The following is a 12,161-nucleotide window of genomic DNA, read 5'->3' as shown; positions in this document are numbered from 1 at the left end:
TCTCTCTCTCTCTCTCTCTCTCTCTCTCTCTCTCTCTCTCTCTCTCTCATATATTCTTTCATTATAATATGCATCTGACGAATGGTGACGGCCTAGATTTGAATCGAAAAAAAAATCATTGAATTCGTAAGGTTTGTCAAAGTCACGACGATTATAATAAACCTCCTCTTAATAGTTTGGTGTCAGTGAACGAATTGAGGATGGGTTTCGTAATAATGCTGATGCGTTACAAGTGGAGACGTGCTACCGTTAGACGTGACTATTTGATTATGCGGATGAGGATTAAGATCTTGCGTCCCATTTGGACTGTATTGTTGTGAGTCAACTATGACGCTGGTGTAACCAGCAGCTGTTGATTGTTCGATATGGTGATGACGATGTTGTTTTACATTGTTACTCGTAGAATTATTAGTTGTATTTCTATGAGTTTGATATGGTGCATCGTGATGTTGCTGAAGACTCGTAGGAGTTGGTACACCATTATAAACGTCGTTGTTATCATAACTACAGTCAGAATACATGATTACACTGCCACCTGTTTCCGTGATCCTAGACGAGGTCGAGTCTGCAAGTTGATGCTGTTGCTGTTGCTGCTGATGATGATGGTGATGATGGTGATGATGGTGATGATGGTGAGGATGAGGATGAGGATGGGGAGGTGGTGGTGGTGGATGATAACCAGTTGGGATAGAATGTAAACCAATTGGACTAGGTAAATGATTATCGATTGTATCGGTGCTACCACAAGAACTCGATGACGTTGAATATGGCCTCCTCTGTTGGTTACTTTGAGGACTGTGTTGTTGTTGTTGTTGTTGCTGTTGTTGTTGCTGTTGAATATTGGCCAATGGTGAGCCATGATGAAGAAGATGAGATTGTTCCTGTTGCGTTTGCGAACGTTTTGGATTATCCTGAGGACTAGTTTGATGCAGTATTTGATGATGATGAGTTTCTTGCTGTTGTGATTGTTGTTGCTGTTGTTGTTGTTGTTGTTGTTGAGATGGTGGTGGTGGTGGTGGTTGTTGTTGTTGTTGCTGTTGTTGTTGCTGTTGTTGCTGCTGTTGTTGTTGCTGTTGTTGTGATGGCGGTGGTGGTGGTGGTGGTTGCTGTTGTTGTGGCTGTGGGGGAGGTACCGTTGCAAGTGGATCGTGATTTATATCTGAGAAAAAAAGGAAAAGAAAAAGAAAAACGTATGAATTATTAATCATTTTATTCATATATATGTATATACACGAATATAACAGTTTACCTCCGTATAGGTGAAAAACTTCGGAATTGTAGTAAGTACCATCTTCGAGCAATGGTCCGTTAACCGGATAAGAAGACGAAAGGAAATGGGTGTAATTAGAACAGGTAATAAATTCTGTACCGGAATAACTAGAACTATCGGTATATTCCGTATCCGGTGATTCCTTGACTCTTCCACGAAAAGATGGCGAACTTGGTATTTGGTTTTCCAATTTGTTTGTATTAGCGCTAATCGTTGGTGTCGACAGGGCAGTACCAGATGGATTATTTGGACCCGTGAAACAAGGTCCCTCGACGCAATTCAACACCAGCCCAATGTTTTCGATCTCGGTTAAAACATAATTCACCGATACGATGCAATGTGGTCTAGAACTTCTGGTATTGTTAACGATCGTAGCATATGACTGCATCCAAACCCATCCGCCTAATTTCGTCAAAAATCTGTAGTACTTCGTTGTAACTTGACCCTTTATTAATACTGCAAAAGAACAAAAAAAAAACAAGAACAGAAAAAAAAAAAAGAAGTGAAATATTATTTCAAAAATATTCCTACAAAATATATTATATATATATGTGGTTGAACGAGATTGTAATAACAATATAATCTTTAGGTATAACTAAAATTCATTACGGGGGGTGAAAGACAAAACAATCGAAAGGAAAACGTTTTTGCGTGAGAATTGTAGACAGATTTTTTTCCACTAGCAGACAAGTAGGCATCGGTGTTGGTGGCATTATGTCAGACTACCTCCTCTTTCCTACACCCCTCTCTATTCAACCCCTCACTCATTCTCTTTCTCTTTCTCTTTCTCTTGTTCGTGAAACTGCGAGTCTGTTCAAACAGTGATAGCAGTAACCACCACCTCATCCGCTTGTGCTGCTACCCTCCGACCCTTTTCCTTTCTCACTCACTCACTCACTCATTCTCTCTCTCTCTCTCTCGCTCACTCTCTCGTTTCTCCGAGTACCTTTAGTATCACAGCTACTACTACTACTACTACTACTACTACTACTACTATTATTACTGTTCTTCGTTCGATCGATAATATACATATGCCTACATGTAAGGCACACGAGATTCACGTATAATACTTGTTCCTCTACGTGTCCTATAAAAATCGTTTAACCGTGTGGAAATACGTAAGAGTTGGGTACACGGTTAACTTCTGTGTGACTCGTTTAACTTGAGAAAAAAGAAAAGAAAAGAAAAAGAGAAAGAGAATAGATCAAAGCTATGTTCTTATGTTCATCAAGTGGGTAATATCCGGGAAAATGTCGATGAGGTTAACCCCTGCCCCTTCCACCATTTTTTTTTACAGGAGTAGTTTGGGGTAAGAAGTTTAAAGGTAAGAAAATTAAAAAGAACTTGGACATAAAAAAGAAGTAGAATTTAATTTAACTAACTTGGACGTTTCGTCCCTTTATTGGGACTTCTTCAGCAACTTAATCTTTATAGTTCAGTGTCTTTTTTCATTGGGTAGACATACATTTTTCTTTTTATTAATATTCCAAACACAAAACATCTAAACTTCGTGAAATATTCGCTCGTTATAATTTGAAACCCTCAACAAAACTGTTTCAATCTAGACTTTCAGTCTATGTATGTCTACCCAATGAAAAAAGACGCAGAACTGTAAAGATTAAGTTGCTGAAGAAGTCCCAATAAAGGGACGAAACGTCCAACTTAGTTAAATTAAGTTCTACTTCTTTTTTATGTCCAAGTTCCCTGTGATACCTTATCATTAAGAATTATAATTTTGGACGAGAGAAATAACTAATTAAATTAAGAAGAACGTGTTATCAAAAGAGAAAAGAAAGAAAATAATGGAACACACACGGTACACACGTATAAGAAAAATAAAAATGAAGTTCGTTTATACTCACAGACTCGATGTGCTTGTCTCAGATTAAAAGCGTCGCTACCATGAACGTAATGGTAAAGGGTCTTCTCCATAAGATCTTGCGGTGTGTAGCCTGTTAAATTTGTTGCGCTGTAATAAAGATATACAACTATGTTTATATATATACAAACAATGTATATATATATATGTGTGTGTGTGTCTATATATATATTTTTTTTTATCAAGTTTATCTATTTATGAGAGAGAAGGAGAGAAAAAAAGGGTGGTGGTGGGTGAAGAAGGGAGTGGAATGGGGAAAAAAGGAACACCTGAATCCACGAATGTTTTTCCTAGCGGTGCACCATTTTTTTATTTTCCCCATTTTTTCTTTTTTTTTTGTTCCTCTCGTCGTTGTGTTATCGAGTAAACAAAGAAAATGAAATCGTATAAAATTTCATTGCGATATACACCGTGGTGGAAGTCTATGGTTTCTACTTTGTCACGTGTGTTCGTTCCCAGTAGTTATGCGTAGAGGAGGATAGAAAGAGGAGACACGTAAATATGTATGCATGTGTATATGGATATGGATATGGGATAGGATAGGATAGGATAGTTTGTTCGTACGAAGTATTACAAGTTTGTTTTCTTTGCTACCGTTAAGAGATAAGTTAAAAACATCGTTGAATATAATATCAAGCGAGGGAATATTATATTTTGACTTTTGTTAAATGAATTTATTGCATGGAAATATAATTGAGTGTTCGATTAAATCAAACGAGAAATAAATTTGGATCGAGCATCGTTTGATATTAATTTCTTCTTTTTTTTTATTATAAATATAAATTATAGTGTTAATTACAAATAATAATAAAAAGGAAAAAAAAACATTATTTTCAAGTAAGGGTTACACAAATTAAATTTATTTCACATTGGTATGTTATTTTTTTGTTTATTTTATCGTAGGTACACAAAATATATTCTCATATGAAACAAAGAATAATAATTTGTAAAATTTAATCTGGACCCACTTTTCTCTCTTTCTCTCTCTTTCTCTCTCTCTCTCTCTCTGTATATATGGCATGCCAAGAAATAAAATAAGTGTCGCGTATCTCTACGCGTAAACCTCGGACGTTGGATATTTATTTTGCGTCGATAAAAAAGAACGAGAGAAAGAATTAAAAGAAAGAAAGAAAGGTCCTTGACTCTGAAGTAACACGAAACTAATTTTAATGGCTGGCACCGAGAGAGAGAGAAAGAGACAGAGAAAAAGGAGGACCTTGGTTCTCCCCCTTTTTTTTCTGTTTTTTTTTTTTATTTTATTTTCGTTTCTCTCAGTCCAAACACTAAGCTATTGAGGTAATCCAATACCAAACTGTAATTACATTGGAAATAAACAGTCTAATGGTAACTGTTTCTCTTTCCCTACGAAAATCCGAATGAATTTTAAACTATTAAACAAAAATGAATTTCTTTTTTCCTCTCCCCTCTCCTCCCCTTGCCCTACCCCTGCCAACCAATCAAAAGAATTTATATATCGTAAAAATAGAAATAGATATTATTGTTTATTCGTTGTAATAATATTATGGTGTGATCAAATGTTAATTCAAATATTTCACTCGCGTATGAAGTAATTTTATTGACTTTGAAAAAATAATAATAAAAAAAAGAAATTGCACGAACTGAGATTGAATACACGATAAACTTATGGTGAAATTTCGGTTCACCTGTTAAATAATATCAATTTATACTTACTTCGAATCGATAAATAACATTTTAAGATCCAACGACGCCCTGAACATGAACATATTGTTGTAAAGTTTGATTTCAGTAATGGCCGACGTCGGGAAGGAATGGCCGACGGCAAGAAGACAGATATTTCTGATACATCTACTAGTACCATCTTCAAATTCCGGACCGGTTGAACTTTCAATGATGCACTTGAGATAACCCGAACAGTGTATAACCTGAAAAAACAAAGAACAAAACAATAAAATAAAATAAAAGAAAGAAAGATTTTGTTCTGGTTGATCAAACTTACGTGCGAAAACGTATGACTATGACAATGACAATGATTATGATGATAATAATAATGATAATGATGATGATGATCGTGTATGCAAGTTACCCTCTTGAATATAGCATACTAATTAAAAGGTAAGCCAATTGCATATGTAAATCCTGTATAATAATAATCATCATCATCATCATCATCATCAAGTATTATTACGTACTATTTGACGAGCATACGAGTGAAACGAAATTAATGGTACGCAGTAGTAGAGATGGATGATATTAATTCAAAAAAATCGTTGATGATACTGTGCCAGGAGAGTACCATAAGGAGGAGGAGGAGGAGGAGGAGGAGGATCATCATCTTTCAATGGTCGAGAATTTATGAAGTACCAACGTAGGGAAAGTGCAGATTTTCGCGTTGAACAATATCCTCCTTCTCTCTCTCTCCTCTTGGCAAATTACCAATTCCTCCTACTAATTGAATGCTCGATGAAGATGAGTTAAAAAAAAAAAAAACAAGAAAAAAGAAAAAAGAAAAAAGGAAAGGAAAAAAGAAAAAGAAAAAGAAAAAAAAATAATTTTATCGAGCGTCAAACTCGGTTGTTGGTTGGTTTCCTCGTGTCTCGAGTAGGTGGTGTACATCACCCTGATACACATGCCGACGCAATTTGTGATGCAAATAGGGCTCGCTCGTTCATCACTCTGAATTTTTCCCTATATGTATATCCGACGGGTGTTGCATATGATTCCTTCCTATATGCTATGCAATTTTGGTGCATAGGAAGAGCATGTATACGAGCATGCTGCTAAGGACTTCTCTTCTTTCTCTATTACTGAGGGGGACTACGAGTTAATGGAGAATGAAGAGGAGAAAAACAGAGTGAGTGAGAGAGTGAGTGAGTGAGTGAGTGAGTGAGATAGAAAGAAAACAATTGAGTTTTGAGAAGGGTGAACGAACAAGTTCAATTTCGTTCAGAAAATCACATCCCTATAAAGATCTTGAAACGATACTCATTACGACAATGGCTTATACTACTCTCTCTGCCGAGGTGTCGGCAATCTTCAAACTCATTTGCAATTTATTATATAACTAAGGGAAAGATATAAATCATTAATTGAGTCTTTTTTAACTGACAAATGATTGTATATCTCAAATTTGTTGAATTTTGTCTAATTAATTATAGTTGAAGTACTTGTTATTTTTTATGAAATCGGGACAGATGATTGTCTTCTAAAAAAGTAAAAATAAAGACAAATAATATAGGGAAACTTTGTATGGCATAATAAGCTTAGTAACTTCATGTTTTATTATTTTTTTGTTAAATATGGAATAAGTGATGTATACGTCAGGTGCAACAGCATTCTGTTTGATTATCTTTTTCTTTTATTTTGATTTAATAAAGAGCAGTAACTTGTATCCCAGTTACGAAAATCAGTTTGTATAATATTTGTTTATAAGACTTATCAAGATAATTATTTATTAAAAATTGAAGGAAATTGAATTGAATTGTATTAATTAAAATGATAGTTGATTTGAATAAATCCTAGTAAGTGTTGATAATTAAAATACGAATGGCAATTTATTCATTGAAAAATATTTTTATCAAGATAATTATTTAGTAAAAATTGAAGGAAATTGAATTGAATTGTATTAATTAAAATGATAGTGTTGGTTTGAATAAATCTTAGATAATTGTTGGCCACGCAAATAGAATGCTTACCATTCTTGTACATAATGGGTTAGAAGCCAACTACCGGTTCTTTGTATGTCTCTAAGTGCCATAGAAAAAGCTACCCTCGTTTCCTGGCCCCTTCGAAGCCTGTCCTACAGCTTACAGGGGTCGCATTCATGACTTACCGAAGTCACAATGTTCTTTCTCTCTTTCTCTTTTACTTCAATATATGACTTTCTTGTATGAGAGAGAGGGAGAGAGAGGTAGAGAGGGAGGGAGGGAGAAGTGTCACGGTCACCATGATCGTTTAAGCACGAGAACGATCTATTTGGCAAACATTTTCTTTTTCGAGGACTTAACTGATTCATTTTTCGTCTCGTGCAACCAACAACCTTCCCTCCTCCAACTTTGATCATAGTTATTGTCATTGGAAACATATGTCATTGGAATCTTCGCGTTTCGATTATTGCTATACCTATTGAAACTTTTGGGGAGAGAATTAGTTGTTTCATCGTATTACATACGATTTATTACTGGTAAGTTATTTGATAAAAGGAGAATACTTCGATGATATTATATAAATAACGTATCTTTCGAATAAATCTATCGGTTATCATTTTTGTCGGTTAACAAACAAACTCGTTTTAAATATATATTTTTGTTAATTGATAATATTCGTAAAGAGGTATAATATAAAGTGTGTATTAATATTTGAATATAATATTTTTATTATTATTGTAACAAATATTTAAATGTGGTTTAAATGGTTAATAACAAAAAAATTGGAAAGAAGTAAAGATATGGATGATATTTTTGTAGGTATAGCAATTAATCACTTTGAGCTATATCAGTTATGTCGCGTATTGTAACTCGGCATCGATCAATTTCAGATTATTGTAATACTTTTGTTACTATAGTTTGGGAGAAATACGTTTGGCATCTGTCATTTCAAATTTAAGATAAATTTACCTGTAAAGTATTCATACGTTTTTCTTTTCTGTTCTTTTTTTTTTTTTCAAATCGTACGTGACTAGGACAATAACGTTACAACTCAGTTCCAACCAGTTTCATATCTCTTACACGGTGTATTATTCAATTTTTTTTATATAGATTTTACGATTTCCTTTGAATCAAGTTTATGCTAATGTTATGTTAAAATCATTCGACTATCTTTTGTTTGTTTCAATATTATACTCATTTATTGAGAAATATTATTTGTAAATAACTTATATCTCAACTTGCATCAAATGTTTTTTCTTTCTACTACGTATTGTCAACGATTAATGAAATAAATATGATGCTTTTATTAAAAAATTTCGTAAGATCGGTCAAAGAGGAAAGAAATAAAATGTTAAATTAAAAAGTATACAAATATTTTGTTGATTGTTTCGTACCTTGTATCCTTCGGTAACAAGACCTGCGCTTCTCTTCGCTAAGATGCACTTCATCCTTAAAAAGAAAATACGTTCTAGGTCGATTTCACCGCGCGAGTTTGGCGTTGGAAACATAAAATCAGTAAAATCGGCCGGATTTTGTGGTAGGTTCAATACCGAAAACATCTCTTCGTGATCGCTCTGACAAATATATTCGTATATATTGTTTCCCGTTAATTCAACCTGAAAAAAAAGAAATTAACGACAAAATGACAACGAGTTAATTGTATTTTTTTCCAAAAATATAAATAATAATATTAATAAATTTTGGATAAGGAAAAAAATCTTGATTATATTAACATAAATAATAGAACTCCTTTTGCATAATTTAATTATTAAACATATTTGCTTTTTAAGTATTTCAAAGTAATATGCCATTCATGAATTACGTAAATATATATTTAGAAAAAGGAAGAAAAAGAAACGTTATAAAAATTAGATCAAATAATTGTTATTTATACTAGCGTGTTGTTTGTTTCGATAATTATTTATATCCGATAAAAAATCAAACTTTTAATTAAGTAACATAATTAATTTCATCCTTTCATCAGTCCGGTATGGTCTAGTGGCTAGGATACCTGGCTTTCACCCAGGAGGCTCGGGTTCGATTCCCGGTACCGGAATTAACTTTTTTTTACGTTTCTTTTTTTTCGATTAATTTTTTTTTTTAAACTCCTTTCACATTACGTATCATATTTTAATTTTATTTAAATATTAACTTACTTTTTTTACAATGATTTATTACATAGATCAATTTTTATACAATTTATTATTATATCGTACGAATATCTACGAACTGTTTGTTCTCTGTTTTAATGTTAATAACATTGAAAGCAAAAAGAAGAAAAGAAGAAATCGTCAAATAATAATAATAATAATAATAATAATAATAAGTAAAAAAGTATTTTTCTATGTGTAACTTTACCGTATTGCCCTGTCATTAAAACAAATATTTCGAAAATCATAGGAAATGGTTAGTAAAAATCTAACCTGAGACATTCCTAGATGAACGCTGGCCGTTTCGCTAACGTAAACAATTTTTCCGTCAGGTGTCACGACGAATACAAAACCGTCGAGAGTCTAAAACAAACAAAAAAATGAATAAATATGAATTTACATAGTAAAAATTTGTAATAAAATATATATACACCGATAATATCTCATGTTAGATACTTACTTTCAAGAAAAGTGAGCCTAATTCTTTAATACCAGCTTCCAAAGGACTACTAGGAGGTGGTCTAGAACCCCAATCATCTCCCAAACCTAAACAATAAATTAAAATATTTATTTTGTCGCTATTTTTTCTTTTTCAGAACAACCGTAACCTCCTATATGATTTTGCATGAATAATATCAATATTATTCGAGTTTAGGGTATATTTTTGTATTTAAAATTTACTTCGTATTTTTAACTCTCTTTCATTTTTTTAAAGCAGCGTTTCTCATTTAAATCAACTTTGATGATCGAATATAATTTTATTTGCGTTTAACATTTTGTTGATTAGTAATATTATGCAAATATATTATCTCATGCCATACATCCATTATTTTTTGATTGAATATGAAAATTGTATTTTTCTTTTTTTAAGCACTAAACTTACCGACATTTTATGTATACCTATTTCTACCGTGAAAAGTCAAATGCATATATTTTCATATAGAATAAAATTTTAGCCAATTGAATAGTGAACAAATATAAATTTTATTTTATTTAGAAACGAATAATGTATATTTTATACATTTTTACCCCGATTTTCTTTTACAAATTACAGGACGCTGTCATTTGATCGGTCATGGGAAATAAAAATATATTGTACTACCCGTTAAAAATGTAATTCAATAAAATAACAAACATACAATTCATAGGTTGAGAAACGCTGATCTAGATTTTGGGCATAAGAAATATATTTGAGAATGATAAGGGATCTATTTTCTTACGTCATCACGAAAAATTCAATTTCTATTATGCGTTAAGCATCAAATCGAAACAATTTTTCTTATTCTTTTTCTATGTGGTCCTTAACAAAAAAAAAAAAGAAAAAACGACGACCACATCACAACCACCGAGTATGATAATATTCGATCAAGGTGAGAAAATGGGAACGATCTCAAAGTGTCTTCTATATATACGAAGGGGGGTATACTGTGTCGTTTTATCTTTTTTTTTCTTTTTTTTTTTTTTTATCGAAGAATAAAGCAAGCGTCTGTATTGTAGAGAGGGATGCAGCCACTTGAAATTCAATTCGCCGATGACAAGGAAGGAAGGAAAGAAAGATAGAATGAAGGAAAGATGGAAAGAATTTAACGTATAGTATACTAGTGGGTTGTGGGTTGTATGATGCAGCGTATGTGTTAGTGTAAAAAAAAGAAAAAAAGAGTCGGTGTAGAGACCATTGTAACGTTATAACAGCCCCCATACTTTGCTTACAAAGCAGTAGGGGCTAACAATGCATTAAGTGCGCAATCACATCCATCTCATCCGATATTATTTGCCCTTTACGTTGGTAGCTGTCCGGTAGGTGAATTAATAAAGAAAAGAATAGGTACAGAGAAGAGAGAGAGAGAGAGAGAGAGAGAGAGAGAGAGAGAGTTTCCTTTCGCAAAAAAGTAAGTCTCGTTTCTTTTTTTTAATATTAGAATGAAGTACAAGTTCACGCGTTTATTGTGTTGAAATTTAACTTTGAAAAACTGCGCGACGGATTGATTGATTTTGTTAAATTTACTTTGAAAATATTCATTTAAAAACGTACGAATTTTTGGTTCAGCCTAATAGTATGAACATCAAAGTTCGTCAGCTTATTTTTTCAGTCAGCAGTCTCTTCTTCGTTTTTTTTGTGTTTTTGATCGAATAGGAAAAGATCGATGAATAAAAAAAAGCAATTTTAAATATGATACTTACCATGAGGAAAGAGTGCTCTCATTTTGAGATTGCTAGTAGTTAACCTGATGATACTAGCTTTGTCCAATTGCGATGTAATCGTTGACGGCAGGGGTAAAAGTTTTCCAAGCTCGAGATATTCTTTATTTTCTTTTTCACGGCGCCATCGGGCCGCTGTCTTACTTTTTTCCTTCATCACGAGTTCCGGTAATTCGTTCGTTAAATTGTTGTTGCTACTGCTGCTGCTGCTACTACTGCTACTGCTGCTACTGCTGCTGCTGTTATTGTTGCTACTGCTGCTGCTGCTGTTATTGTTGCTGTTGTTGTTGCTGCTGCTGTTGTTGTTGCTGCTGCTGCTGCTGCTGCAACTGCTGTTGTCGTTGTCGTTGTCGTTGTTGTTGTTGTTGTTGTTGTTGTTGTTGTTGTTGGTCCGTTGATTATGATGATAAAGATGATTTTGATGATAATACTGATGAGTTTGTGGATGATGATAATAATGTTGAGAATTGTTCAGATCTTGGGTGGTATCCGATGTTAAACCAAAGTTTGCTGAAAACAATATCTTCGTATGTGTTCGAATTAAAACAAATATAATATTATCTAAATGAATGACTACGAAAATGAATGATTTGAACATTAATTCGTATGAAAGGAATAAAATGTTCAAACAATTGCTTGTTAATCCTTGCCAATTAATTTTCTCTCTATATATATATATATTGTTTTATTCGTTTTTTTTTGTGAGGGTGGAGGGCACATGAAGAGACTAGCATTGCTACGAATGTGTGTTTTTGTATGTGTATCTCCTGGACAACGAAATATTTGGAGTACTTTGCAGTACATTGCAGTGTACTTTGCAGTAGAAAATATATATATATATATATATATATATATATATTCACTATAGTTATATATTGTTGCATTCCGAAGGCGTAACAACGTCGAAACTCCTCGTTACAAGAAGTAAAGGCAAAGGGAGCAAGCAAACCCGTCATTAAAACGCCAGCGAGAGAGCAACCTAACGATGTAGCTACCTATCTAACAAGAATTCTCAGGAATGGAAATTTTTCTTGAAT

The 12,161-nt window shown here is 33.2% G+C and overlaps 1 protein-coding gene and 1 non-coding gene across 2 annotated transcripts; one reads left to right on the top strand and one right to left on the bottom strand.

The window, feature by feature from the left end:
* LOC106790211 (single-minded homolog 1-A-like) lies at positions 1-11,395 on the bottom strand. Its single transcript, XM_014754961.1, has 8 exons — positions 11,107-11,395; positions 9,386-9,471; positions 9,199-9,288; positions 8,170-8,391; positions 4,842-5,053; positions 3,133-3,239; positions 1,250-1,726; positions 1-1,159 (listed from the first exon to the last, which is right to left on the bottom strand). The coding sequence occupies exons 1-8, from the start codon at positions 11,279-11,281 to the stop codon at positions 183-185; spliced, it is 2,346 nt and encodes a 781-aa protein (XP_014610447.1). The 5' UTR covers positions 11,282-11,395; the 3' UTR covers positions 1-182.
* Trnae-uuc lies at positions 8,760-8,831 on the top strand. The gene has a single exon. It is a non-coding gene; the product is annotated as a tRNA-Glu (tRNA).
* Positions 11,396-12,161: the final 766 nt, after the last annotated feature.

Source organism: Polistes canadensis, unplaced genomic scaffold (assembly GCF_001313835.1).
Source record: "Polistes canadensis isolate GaletaPanama2010 unplaced genomic scaffold, ASM131383v1 scaffold_222, whole genome shotgun sequence".
NCBI classification, from domain to species: domain Eukaryota; kingdom Metazoa; phylum Arthropoda; class Insecta; order Hymenoptera; family Vespidae; genus Polistes; species Polistes canadensis.
This window is presented reverse-complemented; position numbering and strand designations above follow the sequence as displayed.